Source organism: Podarcis filfolensis, assembly GCF_964270895.1.
Source record: "Podarcis filfolensis genome assembly, chromosome: 2".
NCBI lineage: Eukaryota > Metazoa > Chordata > Lepidosauria > Squamata > Lacertidae > Podarcis > Podarcis filfolensis.
This window is the reverse complement of record NC_139605.1, coordinates 90,816,543-90,833,449: the sequence shown is the minus strand read 5'-3', so window position 1 is coordinate 90,833,449 and position 16,907 is coordinate 90,816,543. Positions and strand designations below refer to the sequence as shown.

The following is a 16,907-nucleotide window of genomic DNA, read 5'->3' as shown; positions in this document are numbered from 1 at the left end:
AATGTTTGAGAAGGGTCTTTACATCAAAATGGTGAGGTGTGGATTAGTACTTGAGGCAGATGGGGGATGCTGGCAGCTCCAGGCAGGGCATTAGGCAGAGTGGGGTGACCGCCTCAGGGAGCAGCCCTCAAATGTTCCTCTTGAGCACACATCTCTTCTGCCATTCCTCTCTGCTGCCACACTGCTTGTCCTGCACGCTACTGTGGCCTGGTGCCTCAGATACAGTGGAGAAAGCTGTTGCACCCCCGGTGTTGATATCAGATTCCACTGCCATTCCAATTGATTTCTGCGCTTGGAATGTGGAGGGGCGCCATCTTGTCTGCCTCAGGCAGCAAGACGACTTGAAGAAGAAGAAGAGTTTGGATTTGATATCCCACTTTATCACTACCCGAAGGAGTCTCAAGCAGCTAACAATCTCCTTTCCCTTCCTCCCCCACAACAAACACTCTGTGAGGTGAGTGGGGCTGAGAGACTTCAAAGAAATGTGACTAGCCCAAGGTCACCCAGCAGCTGCATGTGGAGGAGCAGGGAAGCGAACCCGGTTCACCAGATTATGAGTCTACCACTCTTAACCACTACACCACACTTGGGCCAGCCCTGCCTCCAGGGCTGCTTGATTCCCACACTGGAAGGGCTCTCATACTGCAAACAGACTCCATGACTAGGTCAAGTTTCAGTGCCAAGTGCCAGATTGGTGTGCTTTCCATTCTGCTCCAGCGTAGGATTTCCGTAACCTCGCTGCACGGCCGCCTCCTTTGGTATGATGTGAAGTGCTTCCGCAACACAGCTGGACACCATCGTCACGTGGGACAGGGTGCGTGAGCGGGGCTACAAGGAACACGAGAGACCAAGTAGGCATGGGATGCAGGGAGAGGAAGAGGCCTGTCCAAAAACCTCCTTCCCACTTGACTGATACCAGATCATCCTTTATGGGAAATTCAGTAATCCCTGCTAACAACATCCAGGCAGGAAAAACATAATTAAGTGCAATGACTGGTGGCAGTTACAAAACCACCAGAAGCAGGAATCAGCAAGAACCAGTAACCAGGGGGAAGTCCCTTTGCTAGGTGGAACATTTCCCGTCTGGCATTGGGGGAAGTGCATGGGAAGGGGTAAGGTTGCATCAAGCTCCAATTAATGTGAACCCGAGCTTAATCACAGTTAATAATAATCTAATTGGCTGTGATGTTTGCTTAATTGTGACATATTGCCGCTTTCAAGCACTTACAGCGCTTCCCTTAAAAAAAAAATGCCACCAAAATACCCTATAGATAACTGTTTCTCAAAGAGTGGGCCGGGACCCACCAGTGGGCCTTGGGACGCTTTCAGATGGGCCTCAATGCCACAGTCTGCCCATTGCTCCCTCCTCACTTGCCTTCCCTGCTTCTTGGCCACGCCATACCCTTTTGGTTGGACCAATGGCAGTATCAGCCAACTGCTTAAAAGTTAAAGGGACCACTGATCATTATGTCCAGTTGTGGCCGACTCTGGGGTTGCGGTGCTCATCAAGCTTTATTGGCTGAGGGAGCCGGCGTACAGCTTCTGGGTCATGTGGCCAGCATGACTAAACCGCTTCTGGCGAACCAGAGCAGTGCACGGAAACGCCGTTTATCTTCCCGCCGGAGCGGTACCTATTTATCTACTTGCAGTTTGAGGTGCTTTCGAACTGCTAGGTTGGCAGGAGCAGGGACCGAGCAACGGGAGCTCACCCTGTCGCGGGGATTCGAACCGCCGACCTTCTGATCAGCAAGTCCTAGGCTCTGTGGTTTAAGCCACAGCGCCACCCACGTCCCTCAGGCAACTGCTTACATGGTGAGAAAACATGGCTGGAGACGGGGTGGGGGGTGGGAAGGAGCGGAGGAAAGAAATGTCCCCCTTCCTCTGAGGAGAAAGCTGTTTTAAGCTGCCTTGAGCATAGTTTGAACTGTGGAAGGGCAGCATACAAATCAAATTATGTATGTATGTATGCACGGCTTTTTAAAAAAAATAGAAGAAGTTGTCGGTACTGACCGTGAAGTTGTTACAGCAAGTGCCACACTTTTAACATTTGGGGGGAAAGGAGGTGCCCAGAAAAAAGCGCTGTATGTATTTATGAATAGAAATGAAGAAAGCTGTTTTACATTAAAGGACCAAGTGAAATGGCAGTTGAGTCCAAGTTCAGTGTGAAAGAAAGGGAAAATAAATCACAGGAGATGAGCAAAAATACTTTGAGAGGCATGCAGAGTTGGGATGATAAAAATATAAAAGAAAAAAATGAAGTTCTCTAATTAGGAGCCTCTGGATTAGCAAATTCCGCCTAAAATAGGAAGGCTGAGGTACACCTTACCTCCAGAGCAAATGTCTGTAGTAAGCAGAGCTATGGAACTCATTGACGCAAGGAAATTGCTGTGGCAAAGAAGTAGGCCATTTCAAAAGATGGATTAGGTGTAACTAGAAGGTGATGTCAGCAACGGCTAGCTGCTTATGCCGAAGTCTGCATCCATCTGCCACCATTTTGTGATGGGTGTGCTTCAGTAATTTTCGCCTGTTCCAAATGGGTCCTAGGGAGCAGATAGTTTGAGAACGCCTGCTTTTGTTAACCCAACAAGTGGCCTACATTGAGCAGCCTCTTTTTATCTTCTGTAAACCTCAGCCCCATCCATTTGTTGCCACATATAGTGATGCAACAGCTATAAATCAGGCCCTCACTATTTGCATACATAATATTTATGAGTAATCACAGGTATTTAGGATTGCCATTTTTTGTCGCTATGGATTCTATGCCTTAAACAGACACGTGATAGGCAGAAATGCTAAGGTTGTAGCTTTTCCCAGCCTTGTGCTATCATGACAGGGTAAAAAGGCCTTTGTTGAATTTCTGCTCCTTCTTGACACTTGTAAATGTACAGGATCACAGCATCTAAATGTAAAATAAATACAGAAAAGGATGCTACAACTACATTAAAGGGAACCACTGAGTTCTCTTGAAGCGTCTGCAAGATGTACAGATCACTGGGCCACTGTGGATTTTATTTTTAACTGCTCTAGCCAGCACATTCACTCACTTCCAACACATTTTTGGAACTTTATAAACAAAAAAACAAATCTCTGACATTCTGTGCTCATCTGTCTTCTTGCATGTCAGCCTTCTCATGAACTGCCTTCCTGGAACAGGCAGAAATCTGAGAGGGAAGGGAACATAACAGGCTAGTACAGTGGTACCTCAGTTTACGAACTTAATCCGTTCCGAAAGTCCATTCTTAAACCAAAGCTGTTCTTAAACTGAGGTGCGCTTTCCCTAATGAGGCCTCCCGCCACCGGCCCTTCAACCGTTTGGCCTTCGTTTGTAGACAGAGGTAAAGTTCACTAACCGGAACACTAATTCTGGTTTTGTGGAGTTCATATACTGAATAGTTCGTAAACAGAGCTGTTCTTAAACTAAGGTACCCCTGCATTTGGAAACATGTAATCTTTAAGTGGGGAGTAAGTGTCCATCTCTATCCTCCACTGCAGGGATTTTTTTCAGTGGGCAGAAGTTAGCAAGACTGAGTATAGAGGCTCAAGTGTCTTTACAACATTTGGTAAACTAAATCTCACTCCTTTCTTTAAGTCAACAATCCTCACAATCACTACTCAGTAATTAAAAATATTGCCTTGCAAATTACTGATGTCCTGACTTCAAATAGAATTAACTCAGATTCTGGGCAAGGATCAATTATTGCCATGAGTAACCAGACAGGGAAATGATCTTGGCAGTGGCGTCTGTCTAAATTTTTAAAAGACTTCTGCTACATAAAAATGTCAAATTAATTTTATAATTGGTGTAGAGGCTCAAGGCGGCTTATATTATTTTCCCTGCAGCCTGTCTAAGGCAGGAAGAGGTACCAACAGGTGTGCCTAACTGGAGAAGGGAAGGATGAGAGAGGGTAGCATGCATGCATGGCAAGCATGCAGGATAAAAATGAAGAACCAGGGGAGAGAAGCTATGAGATTGTGCAAAATTTGGGGTGGAGGAAGGGTACAATAGAAGGAAGACAGCAGATTGCAAAACAACCTTGCTGTGTGTTAATCCACTAATGTGAAAACATCCTACATCAGGGATGGGGAACCTTTGTACAAGGCTGGCAGGCTGCCCACCTGTCACTCAACTGGTGTCAGTATGGCAACAGGCGATGCTGCGCTTTGGAGTCCCAGGTCGTCAAAACTTCCAGAACTGTTTGAAAGCCTTTTGCTGTTTCCCTCCCCTCTTACTTTGGATTTGCACCAGCTGAAGCTTAAGCCCTGCCTAGATCAGGTGGAGTTCAATGCATTTGCACTCCAGAGCCTGCCTCACGGTGTTTGCTTCCTGTGAGGAAGTGTGGGATCAAGTTGAAGCCATGAATTCAAATCCAGAGCAGGAAGTATAGCTAAGATCAGGGTCTCTGCATCCTGGAAATCTGAACTGCACACTGCATTTGGTCTACAACTGAATTATGAAAAGAGAGCATCTCTGGCATTCACCCAGGAATAAAACAAACGGGGGGGAACGACACATTCTTTAATGAGTGTGTTGTTGCCAAAATAACACACTGCCACTTGGACAGAAGGCAACTTCACTGCCACCTCATCTCCTGAAACCCTTCATTGTGAAGCCCAGCTAATCATAAGCTGGCCCATCTCCCATCTTGGGCACTGCTGCCGATGAGCTTGTCAAAAACTCTCACTAAAGAGCAATTGTCTCTCTCGGAGGCTGTGGCACCAAATGCCAGCTTGCCTCCCTTTTCCCAGCCGTCACATTAATTGTGTTCCTTTCCCTCATTAGCGCACAGCCAGGAGGATGAAAGAGGCCTTTTGTCTGACTAATGAACAGGGCAGATCTACCACCAAATCCTCCTGTCTTCCCCACAATCCTGCCTTCATCATGTGCTGCACAAAATACAAACATGGTGTTTCTGCAGAGCTGTGCACCCAGACAAAACCTTCGTGTGCAACAATAGTATTGCCTCACTGTTCCCTACATTGTACATTGAGAGGATAAAGTGGTGCACGCAGTTGATATAAGATTTGGGAGTGAGGCCTATGATCATAGCCTCCATATTCATCAGATATCCGCTTTGGAAAAGCTTAGGGAGGCAGTCCAGACAGCAATTTATCCTCCAGTCTAGCACATCAAAGCACATTCAGCGACTGATTACTGATGCATAAACGTCTGCAGGAATTAGTTGCAATTGTGCAAAAGTATTTGTCCAACAGAAGACCTAAACAACTGGAGCTCATAATCTTCTACAACAGAGTTAAGTTCCCTGCCGATTTCTGCTTGCAGCAGCTAGGCAGCTGTGCCAATAAAGGATATGTTACTGTTGTTAATTGGGGGACGGGGGGGAGAATAGTGACATTGCAGATGCAGGTAAACTTTCCCAGTCAATACTGAGCATCAATAATTTTGCTTCTCTGAGCGCAGCAAGGCCTCCTCCCTCCCTCTTGCAAATTCCGTGCTGTTTTAATTAAGCGCCAGGGTATATTTCTTCCATCTCTGACAAACTGTGGCCAATGATGAAAGCACCTTTTAAAGAGCCAGCCTCATCTGTCTTTTCCTAATAACATTCATCACCAAAAGGGCATGAGCATTCCTCTCTACTATATCCTCCCCACTGACAGCAAGCACATAGTATTTTCAGTTCATTAAACACTAGCTGAGCTGCAGGGAAGATGCTCATCCAGGACCATCTATTCCAGTCCAAATGTACCATCAGGTACCTTTCTGCAGAAATCCACATTTAAGCCCATTTGAGGGGTGGCAAAATTGTATGGAACTGCAGCCAACACTGAAAAATTAGGGGAATGCCGCTTACCCATCAGATAATAATGAGAGCACTCGTATTTAGTGCTCAGAGGAGAAACATATAAAAATGTGTGCATTAGCAATCATGGAAATCAAAAAGTCTCAATGTAAGGCAAGTCAGTGTAATGACTTGTTCTTTGCTTTCTGTGCGAAAGCTGAGATTTCAAAAGACCTTTTGAAAGGGACCTGCTTTGGCCCAAAAGGTTATAGGCCCCTGTGCTGCTCCTGCACACTGGAGCTATCTGAGAGCGGCTTGGACACTTCAGCATTTAAGCAGCATATGAATACCTTAAATAAATAAATACTTTGAATTTCTAATAGTCCAGCAGCACCTGCCCAAGCAGTTTTGGCAAACCTCATACAGTACTAGCTATGGTCCCTGGTCAACTGATCTATGCTGGAGCTCTGCACTGACTGGCCTCAGGTGAACTTCCATTCCTATCCCTAAGTTCATTTGGGGAATGGGAACAACAGCACTCCAGTCTTGCAGATTTGTGAACAGCAGTGGCTGAACTGAGGACACCTTAGATTATTTGGTCACCACAGAACCCATAGCCTTCATCCAATAGTTAGAGCTGATTTTGCATAGTGCCCATCTTCAATAGATAACCAAAACATGTATTTTCATCTTGTAAAAGTTCAGCTTTTCTGGGACACAGAGGCTGGCCTGCCTCTAGGAAGAGGATCCAATTATCCTGATACCTCTCTGCCTCTCAGATTCTTCCTCTTGCAGCTTCTATGATTAACGCCATCAGTGATTGTGATGGAGAAGATAAGAGCATAGGTCTGATCTGTGTTTTAGCACACATATTTTGCAGGCCTCCTCCATCCTTCTCAGCACACTGTCTTCAATGGATTTTGGAGGGGGTGCATAGATAATTAATTCCCTCTTCAAACTATAACAGAAGAACCGATACAGCCCCATCAATGCCTCATGAGCCAGAGTTGGCTTGAAAAACAAATCGCTTTGGGGAGAGAGGGGTGTTGAGAGATCTCCTCCATCCAGCTCCCACATCTAATAGGTTTGGTAGGTTTTTGTAGTGCTTCAAAATGCACACAAAACCCAGAGGTAATAGAAATGTGAGTGCATGGAGGAAGCAATACTAAAAAACCACTTTCATGTCTCTTTAAAACTATTGACACACATAACAGGAGAGAGTTACCAACCCCTGCCTTTGCCAGATAAAACAAGAGAACGGGGCTAGAGTTGCCAGCCAAGCACCAAACATCTTAACCAACATTGAGAGAACACAGTGCTGCGGTCTGTCCATTCATGATAGTTTTAAGGGTGAAATCTGCAAGGGAGGGAGACCAATCCAAGACATTCACAGGCAGTGAAATATACAATTGTTAAAAGATGGGATAAGGTGATGGGGGAGGAGGTTTTCTTGCCCACTGACCCAAAACAGCAGCTACACCGAGTCAAAAGCTTCTCTGCTTTCCCAACATGTCCATATGGGAAATTTAGGCTAGCACAGATTTACACATTCCCCCCCAAAGGTGGAAAAACAAGCAGGCTCAATCCACCTGCCTTGCTTTCATTCCCTGCGAGGCTGTGTGGCCTGTCAAGGGAAAGAGCCGTGGACTTTTCGCTGAGCCCTGCATCACAGCAAAGTCAAAACAGGGCAAAAAGCAGGACTTACCCTCTGCTAACTATCAGCCTTAACGCATCCAAGTTGCCATGGTAGGCGGCCCATAGGGTTGGGGTCATGCCATCCTCATCCAGCGAGTTGAGGTCCTTCTTGGTGGCTTCCTTCAGCAGGTCGAGGTAGCCATCCCTGGCTGCCCTGTGGTAGTGGTCGTTCATGGTGCAGCTTTACTCCCTGGCCGCTTCATTGGGAAGGGCGAGAGGGGATAGTAAGAGGACGGGCATGGAGTCTGAGGAGAGAGTTCCAGGAAAGCAGCTGGCTGAGAAAAGAGAGGAGGAGGAGGAGGAGGGAGCTTTGTTACTTGGACACCTGAGAATCCCTGACCAGTGAGGGGAGGAACTCCTCATATTGAATGCATGAGATTAGTTTCTGTGGATTCCCCTGGGTCCTAAGGATTCTTTGCCGCTCTCTGGTGTGCACTTCACCTTAGCAAACCCCTTGCAGAAGACACTCATTCTGTCCTCTTCCTAGCACCAAAATGGGCTGGTAACACTGTGGAATTCTCTGCTCAGCTGTTGCCTCAATAGCTGAAGTTCTCGCTTTCAAGGGACTTAAAACTTTCTGCCTGCTACCTGCTATTCTGAGACATTTTCTCCCTCCCCTTCAAATCTGAGATAACAGTGTTGTTGTGTTTTTTGAAAGGAAGTTTCTGGGAGGGGTAGTTGCCGCATACAAAAATCCACTTTTGAAAAGGCTTCCCTCCACAATTTCCATTCAACAGAGAACTCTACAACTGTGTGAAGCAGCAAAGCAGCTGACTTTTAACCAGTTAGACCCTTGCGCCATCCATCTCAGTATTGTGGGCACTGACTGGCAGCTCTCCAGGCCTTCAGGCCGGGGGTCTCTCCCAGTCCTACCTGGGAGGGGTGGGCAATAGCCCTGGGACCTTCTGCATGAAAAACACCACCCGCTGTGCTATGGCACTTCCTCCAGTGTTTACCCAAGTGAGAAGGTTCAATTTCAGAATAGCAGTAGTCGTCTTCCAGGAATGTTCTTCAGAATTGCCTTGTGCCTGTTTACTACGCAGTGTATGCCCACATCTAATGCAGGCTGCGCATGTGGTGCCTGTACGATGCATGTGCTTCCAGGCACCTGTTTGTTGCATCAACCATCTCAGTATGCGTGACCTGAATTTCAAAGGGCTGTGAGTGACCACTAGTTCCCTCTTCCCAGCTCTCTTTGGGAATACCTGGTCTTCTGGCGCCATCTGTTGCTCAGAGAATGAAATTCACTTAGAAGTTCTACCAGAAATAACTGGCACTTTAGTGGCATACGCTGTCATGGACTAGCGTCCAGAAATGTTTGTTTCCTTCCAGCCTTATTGAGCATGGAACTGGATGATTCACTCCTGCAGTTTTCTTAGGATAAATGGCTGCAAATGGCATTCTATTGCAATAGCATAAGTGGATGTCATGGATTATTATTTTTTAATGTAAATTGCTTAGAGGTTTTGATGGTGAAGTGGTGTATAAATCTGGTTAAGTCAGTGAACAACTCATTGCCAGGGTTCCTTCCCTACAGTGCAATAACAGCAATCTTCTAACTAATCTGAATTGTGCACTGTTGGCTAAAGGACACTGATATTTAAGCACAAACAAAAACACAGACCCACAGGAAACAACACTGGCATTTCATGCCTAGGATAGTCAGGTGAAAAAGGGCTAAAGGTAAAGGTAAAGGGACCCCGATCATTAGGTCCAGTCATGATCGACTCTGGGGTTGTGGCGCTCATCTCGCTTTATTGGCTGAAGGAGCCGGCGTACAGGTTCCAGGTCATGTGGCCAGCATGACTAAGCCGCTTCTGGCAAACCAGAGCAGCGCACGGAAATGCCGTTTGCCTTCCCGCCGGAGCAGTACCTATTTATCTACTTGCACTTTGATGTGCTTGCGAACTGCTAGGTTGGCAGGAACAGGGACCGAGCAACGGGAGCTCACCCCGTCGTGGGGATTCGAACTGCTGACCTTCTGATCGGCAAGTCCTAGCCTCTGTGGTTTAACCCACAGCGGGGCTCCTTTGTCTTTAATAGTTGTGTAGAAAAGGGTTTGGTTGTGATTTTGTTTTGTTGTCATTTATACTGAAATCCCCTCCCCTGCATAACTATTACAGGCACAAGAGCTCTGTACTCTTTTTCATCTGGCCCCCAACTCCAAAAATATGCAGGAGATAAGACACCGACAATGCAGTCCTTATATATCACATCTACTCAGAAGACCCAGTAAGTTCAATGGAGCTCGTATAGGATCAATGGAGTGTGTACTGTATAGGATTTCAGCCTAAAGAGGTTTTACTTCCAGCTCAAGACTGGCAGGTTGATACTAAGCCAAGGCCAATTGTTGCTGTCATGCTTTATTAAAAATAATAATAATAATGAAATGTGACCTGTGCAGTATGGTTTGTGATAAGATCCCACCTTCCCACCATTTTTACTGTCAAGTGACCTTGACCCTCTCTTCCTCATCCTTTCTTCCCTAAAACTAGCTACTGTACAAAATGGATCATGTGAGCCTTACTGAGTTTATGAAGATCACTGGTGGTGTAAATCACAGAGGTGTCCGGACAGATATAAATTCCAGGGCATCTGTGAGCTGGGGGGAAAGGAAGCTTGTGTGAAAGCAGCGGTGAGGAAAGAGAGTCGACTTGCGGGTGGAAAACAGGTAGGTGCATTTGTTCTTTGTTGTGATTACTGTTCTTGTCTCTTCGTGCCTAGTTATAAAATACCAACTTAGCGATATCAGTAGCAAATCTTAACTCCAGCACTGCATGCAATCCCATGCATCTAAAGTAAGTTCAGTTTGTTTTCAACGGGACTTATTCCCAGGCTAATGCTCATACGATTGCAACCTAGGGCTGTAGGTTTCAATACGCACCTGGGAATACACTCTCGAGTATATTTTCAATGGAGTTTGTAGGAGCCAACGCCAATGGCTGAGGTCCCTTTGCCCCCGCCCCCCCAATAAAATATTTGAAGGGGTCAGCCTCCCCGCCAAAAAGTTGATGGGCATTGCCATTCAAATGGTGTACGTGCACTATGTCTTGTGACTGATATTTTATTCAAATTGGCACCCCAGGTGTGCTCCCCTAGCTGATCTGTTTCTTCACAATGCAGTAGTACAACTAGATAGTTCTTGCTGCTTGCAAATCCCTCAAAATAAGGGCCTTAGAAAGTAACAGAATAGGCTTTCACAACATGGGAGCTTGCTATGGAAAGACCAGGTGAAAGATTGCACCTTGAAGCCCATCTTTGCAGGTCTTACTGTTCTCTTTTTATGTGCATCTTCCCCCTTTTTCTAACAATACCATAATTTACAATGACACTAACGTAGGTGTGTACATTTTCTCTCTTCCTGCCCCCGCCTTCAGGCCAGCAGCAGCATCTCCTCGGTGCCCATTAAATCATGACCGAAGTATCAATGTGGCAAGACTGTGAGATCAGACGTGAGGATTCCATTATGGGCTCCGGCCACAAGGACGATAAGGGCAGCTTTGGACCTGACCCGCTATCTCCCACCTCTCCCATTGGCTCCCACAAGTGCCCGTCTCCCTCGCCACACAGCTCCAAAGAAGTCTGGAAGAAAGGAGGGCGTGTCTTCTCCATTCTACTAGCCATCAATTTGGTGCTTCTGTCCTGCACACTGGTCAGCGGTGGGGCTTTCCAAGAAGTAAAGCTGCATGACTATGATGTCTTTTTCATGCTCATCATTGTGATGCTGATCAACATTGCCTGGATGCTCTTCTACATCTTCAGAACCTCCAGGCTGCAGGGTGCCATTCCTTGCAAGGACAACCATGCAGGGCCCATCTGGCTGAGAGGTGAGCAGGAAGCTATATGTTGTTGGGTGGGAAGGACAAAACGTAAACATGATGAGCAAGTGGGTCTTATTCCCATGGGAATGGGGCAAATCCATGAAAGGGGTGCTGCTGCATTCATAAGAATATAAAAAGAGACAGCTGGATCAGGCCAGCGGCCCATTGTAGAACATCGACCTATTCTCACAGTGGCCAAGCACAGTCCTGCCTATATTTAATCAAAAATCTCAACTGTTCTCTAAGTTCTGCGAGACTTGCTGTTCTGTTGAGAGCCATAAGCGGGAAATACCTTCAGTGTCCAAGAAGAAAGCTAGGTAAAAAGTTATGTCACATTTGGTGTGGCAGCCAGAGGTGATGCCAGGATCTGGAGCATCTAACCCAGGTTCATGAGTTTTCAAAGCAAAGCCGTTGATCCAGTACAATCCCTAACATACACCCCCCCCAACCACTTATCCTTCATTGCTTTGGAGAGCATTAAGGAGGGTGGATTTAAGAATTACAGAAGCAAGCAAGTGACATAATATTACTGGGGAGGCTCAGATGTCTTGTCTGCCTGTCAAACAGAAAATGGCGCAGAGCAGATCTTTTGCCAAAGGGGCCCAGCAGAAATCTGGAGCCAGCTCTGAGTACCCCTGTGTAATCAAGGACTTGGAAGAGTTGGAGCTCCATTTACTGAGACAGATTCTGCACCCTGACATTGAGTTTGGACTTGATTTGCTTGAGGCAACACACACACACACACACACACACACACACACACACACACACACACACACATTTTATAAAAACAAAAATAACCCAATAAGACTCCTGTTTCAGCAGACTGGTACCTTGTGCATGAAATTCCATTGTTGTTACTTTATGTGGGCTGCTGGCATAAAGGATCCATGGCTGTGGGTAAAAAGACAAAATAGAGGAACTATAGGAGTCTAGGAATCTGATGTGCACAGTATGTGATTGCATTTTTTTTCCAAAACAGGAGGCTTGGTCTTGTTTGCAGTCCTCTCGCTGGTAATGGATGCTTTTAAGACCGGATATTATTCCAGCTACTATAAGTGCCTGTCACCCATCAGAATAATGTTTCCAGTGGTACAGGGTGTGTTTGTGATCACTCAGGTGAGTTGGACTCTTCTTTTGGGTACATAGGAGATGGTCTATGGTGGGAGAAGCCAGCCTGGGACTCTCCAGATGTTGTTGGACCCCAAATCCCATCAGCTCCAGCCAGCATGGCTAAGGCTTAGGGAAGATGGGAGTTCAGATCTTGCTGTGACTGATTCACTGAACCCAGCACATGCAGCAACCTTAGCTGAGATGAGGAAGCAAAAGGAATGGGTGGTGGCAAGTTCTTTAGCCTCGTTAGCTGTGCTTGTGTTTACTGGAGACTGTTCTTAGTTAGGACCTTGTCTGCTAGGAGGAGAGTGGATAAAATTATGCCACCGTTTCCTTTTTGTGTGGCCTCACAGCTGCCTGGTTAATATACTTGGAGAGCCTCTTGTCTATCTTTTGGATTACTTTTAGACCTGGAAAGGTTAACATTCCTGTAGAAAACATTCTAATGGGCGCAGGAGAATCTGTCACTAATTAGATCCAGGACACTTCCAAACTATGGGTTTTTTTGGGGGGGAGGGGAGATCTGAGTGTATTCTGCAACATGTCACAGATTCAGCAATTGTGCATTAGTGGTGGATTTATACTTGGCTGTCCACGCAGCATCCTGCTTCATTAGTTTAACACTCTTCTACAGGAATGATGTATAGAAACAGCTGGGTGGGAAATGAATCCTACAGCCATTTTATATTGGAAGGGCAAGGATATTAGTAAGACTAGCCATGCCTTTAAGGCCCCAAAGTGATCCTTGGGAGTTGGCGAGTTTGCATCGCTTAGAAGTGGAAGGAATATTTCCTCTATAAGCTGGGTGAAGGGACAGAAGTTACTAAATAGGATAAGAAGAGTAAATGTGACATCAAATTTCTTTGCTCTCTTTTTTTGCCTCTTCCATTCATTCCCTGCACTTCATTCCCTACCTACTTTGGAATGTCATTTTAAATATACTTCTTCCCTGTTCTAGACTGTCTTCCTCTGGATGTCTGCCCAAGACTGCATCCACAAGCATCTGAATCTTACCAGGTAAATATCCAGGCCACCTAACTGAGTCTGTCCATGCTGCTTTGTCATTTTATTAAGCCTCAGCCTAGGCTGGCTGAACAGAGGGCCGAATCCCAACATGCTAGCCATAACATCATCATCAGTCATGAAAGACAAGGAGGGGATCTGCAACAAAATGCAGGGTCCTGTTCCGTCTTAAAGGGCTCTTTGAAAAGGCCAGCCCAAGACATGTTGCTGCTTGAGGTAGAACAGCAAATGATATCATCCTCTCGAGACCAGCCAAGTTATTCTGGGAACTGCGTCAGAAAACCCCACAAGTATCTCTCCCCCTCCCTGGCAGTAAATATACAATCATAATAAGTAAATAACAACTTGCTGCCTTCTCATGAATCCCAGAATTGTTGCCTGAAGTGGCTGTCTTGCTCTACCTAATGGTGGGTGTCTTCTGCAAGTTCCTGCTCCAGAGGATAAGTTACAAGTAGGTAGCCATGCTGGTCTGCTGTAGTCGAAACAAAATAAAATAAAATAATTCCTTCCAGTAGCACCTTAGAGACCAACTAAGAAGTGTGCATGCACACGAAAGCTCATACCAATAACAAACTTACGGTAGTTGGTCTCTAAGGTGCTGCTGGAAGGAATTTATTGATTTTGTTCCAGAGGATAACTACATGATGGAAGATCTCCTCTCTCTGCCTGTTGCTGTTGTTGGTCTTAGCCCTCCTGGTGGAAATAGCTAACAGCAACAACAGCAGCTTAGAATTTTTATATTGAGCTTTTTCTCAGTGCTCCAAAATCCCACCTCTTGCATTTATTGTCATGGTGTATAATCCTGTAATGAACAGAGTTTAACTCCATGGTTCCACGCTTTCTCTTCCTACAGATGTGGCTTGATGCTCACGTTGACCACCAACCTAGCAGTGTGGATGGCAGCTGTAACAGATGAGTCAGTGCATAAGGCTGAATCAAAGAACCCAGTTGCAAATGTTACACACAGAATGGGTAAGTGGCTCAAGCAAGGCGATCCATTTAGAATAACTGAGATTAAAACTCACAAGGCTTACTCACTCACACATTACACTGAACTCAGGTACAAGCTGTCTCTGCACATGTACAAGTGGTTGCATGAAGCAATGTATACTTGTAGATTTGCACAACTCGTTGTACATGGACTGCATACCCGGTTGAATGTTAATATGTGAATAATTCTACAGATGTACAGCTCAGCTCCTTATGTACACAGATTATACACTTGTCGAATGTTAATGTGTGGACATGCCTACAGTGCAGTGGACAGCCCTACAGAGCAGCAGTTTCATAGTGGATTGTTTTACAATTTTATTTTACTTTTGCTTATATTAAAGAGCAGTTTACCCAAAAGCAGACTTCAGTGGAAACTTCCATGGAGTAAGGTTGAAATTAGAGTCCCCACTTCTTAACCAGCCCATATCTGCCCTATCTCCTGAACATTCCAAGGCCAAGAAAAATTAGTTGGGTAGTGGTGGTGTTTCTTTGTTTTGTGAAGTGCTACATAGATTATTCGAATCCCTGCGAGGGGGTGAGCTCCTGTTGCTCGGTCCCTGCTCCTGCCAACCTAGCAGTTCGAAAGCACGTCAAAGTTCAAGTAAATAAATAGGTACCGCTCTGGTGGAAAGGTAAACGGCGTTTCTGTGCGCTGCTCTGGTTTGCCAGAAGCGGCTTAGTCATGCTGGCCACATGACCCGGAAGCTGTACGCCGGCTCACTCGGCCAATAAAGCGAGATGAGCGCCGCAACCCCAGAGTCGGTCACAACTGGATCTAATGGTCAGGGGTCCCTTTACCTTTACCTTTACCTTTACATAGATTATTGTCCCCCTTCTGCACCACAACTCACAAACTAAAAGATTCTTCCTGGGAAGACATCAGGAACAGGCCTCGGCCTCACATGCTCCCATCCCTTCCCTGGTCTTCCTACTCCATTCTGGAAAGTATGAGAAGTGAATCACCAACAAAGGAGGCCTGCTGTTATTTGAACAAGAAATCTCCCCAGCCGCCAAGAAAATAAACTGTTTCTAAAAGGGTAGTCGGCCATTCAGTCTCTCATTTAGCTCCTGTAAGAAGGGGTTGGGAGGGAGAGCATGGGCTTGTGTGAGTGAACCTAAGGGCCCCTCTCAGTCTCCCTCTTTGAGGATAACATCCAAAGAAACCCAAAATAATCACACACACACACACACACACACACACTCCTGCCCCTTCCCCTACCTCTTAGCCTAACTAGTTTCAGAGTTGTTGGGAGAGGGGACATCTGTGTGTATCATTTTGACCACCACAGAGGAAAAGCAAGATATAAATGCAATGCACAAAGCACCTGTAGAGTTTTGAGAGGGCTTGAAGAATCATGGAGATGGCTCTGAAGTGGCAGCTCTCATTTCAATCCCATTCCAACAAAATTCATAGATATTGCAATCTTTGGCTCGTTTCTTCTCAGAGTCCTATTTTGTTTAAAGAACAAAAACCTTTCACAGAGCAGTAAGTAGCCCCTAACAAGCTTGTTTTCTCTTTGTTGCAGCTCTGTTAATGATGAGGGCGGCCTCGCAAACAGAAAACTGTGCCTGCAAAAGCCAACTCTGCAAGATCTTCCAGAATGGCTATTACTGGTTGTACCCCTTCAATATCGAGTACAGCCTCTTCGCTTCCGCCATGGTCTACGTCATGTGGAAGAACGTTGGCCGCCTCATTGACCCCCATGACAACCATATCCACCAACTGAAGTTCAAGCTTTTCAGAAGGACTTATTTTTTGGGCACCATCGTGGGGTTCTTGGTCCTTGTGACGGGCATAGCGGTCCTGATTGTGTATGAGATTCAGGTAAATTCAAAGGAAGACTCTAAGAGGACCGACCAGGTGCTCACTATGTATTTCGGCTTCAACATCGTTTGCCTGAGCCTGATGTCCGCCATCTGCATCGCAGGCTCCATCGTTTATAGATTTGACAAGAGGGACATGGACCATCACAAGAACCCAACCAGAACTTTGGATGTAGCGTTATTGATGGGTGCAGCCTTGGGGCAATATGCCATTTCCTATTACTCTATTGTGGCCACAGTGGCCAGTTCACCAAGGGACACCATAAATGCCCTCAACTTGAGCTATTCCCTGCTGATGCTTGCTCAACCCACTTTCCAAAACATTTTCATCATTGAAGGCCTGCACCGGCAACCCCCAGAAGAGGAAGACAAAGTTGACCCTCAGCAGAAGGATATCTATGGGCTCACTTTTGTCAATATGAATGCAGTTTCGCTCCGTGTTCCCGAGAGTTTGAGTGCTCTGCCACCCAGCGCACTGCCAGGGTTAGCCATTCAGACTTCTGAAGCGAGGCGGTCCCTTAAGGCCTCCAAGAAAATGAACTGGAGAAGAAGATTCCTGAAGGAGATCTCAGTGTTCCTGCTCTTGGGGAATGCCATTGTAAGTAAATCAGCTAATTAATTTGGAAAATTTCTTATTCCTTAGGGGGGAAATACCTAGCAGCAAAGCATGCAAGGAACTCCTGCTCTGAGGCAAGGGGGG

The 16,907-nt window shown here is 46.0% G+C and overlaps 2 protein-coding genes across 7 annotated transcripts in view; one reads left to right on the top strand and one right to left on the bottom strand.

The window, feature by feature from the left end:
• Window positions 1-16,907, bottom strand: part of USH1G (USH1 protein network component sans) — a 29,717-nt gene that overhangs the window by 6,585 nt on the left and 6,225 nt on the right. The window contains exons 2-4 of one of the 6 annotated variants that reach the window (XM_083598227.1): window positions 15,709-15,832; window positions 12,088-12,148; window positions 7,444-7,708 (exon numbers count right to left, since the gene is read on the bottom strand). In XM_083598227.1, the coding sequence (XP_083454353.1) occupies window positions 7,444-7,607 (164 nt within the window). In that variant the 5' untranslated portion in view covers window positions 7,608-7,708; window positions 12,088-12,148; window positions 15,709-15,832. Of the gene's footprint in view, window positions 1-7,443; window positions 9,124-12,087; window positions 12,149-15,708; window positions 15,833-16,907 lie in introns of those variants that run through there. The other 5 variants (XM_083598226.1, XM_083598228.1, XM_083598229.1 and 2 more) reach the window with 5 other exon arrangements.
• OTOP2 (otopetrin 2) overlaps window positions 1-16,907 on the top strand; it is a 43,003-nt gene that overhangs the window by 22,814 nt on the left and 3,282 nt on the right. The window contains exons 2-7 of the mRNA XM_083598194.1: window positions 9,929-10,104; window positions 10,811-11,260; window positions 12,237-12,373; window positions 13,326-13,384; window positions 14,244-14,362; window positions 15,910-16,805. Coding sequence (XP_083454320.1) covers window positions 10,846-11,260; window positions 12,237-12,373; window positions 13,326-13,384; window positions 14,244-14,362; window positions 15,910-16,805 — 1,626 coding nt within the window. The 5' untranslated portion in view covers window positions 9,929-10,104; window positions 10,811-10,845. The remainder of the gene's footprint in view (window positions 1-9,928; window positions 10,105-10,810; window positions 11,261-12,236; window positions 12,374-13,325; window positions 13,385-14,243; window positions 14,363-15,909; window positions 16,806-16,907) is intronic.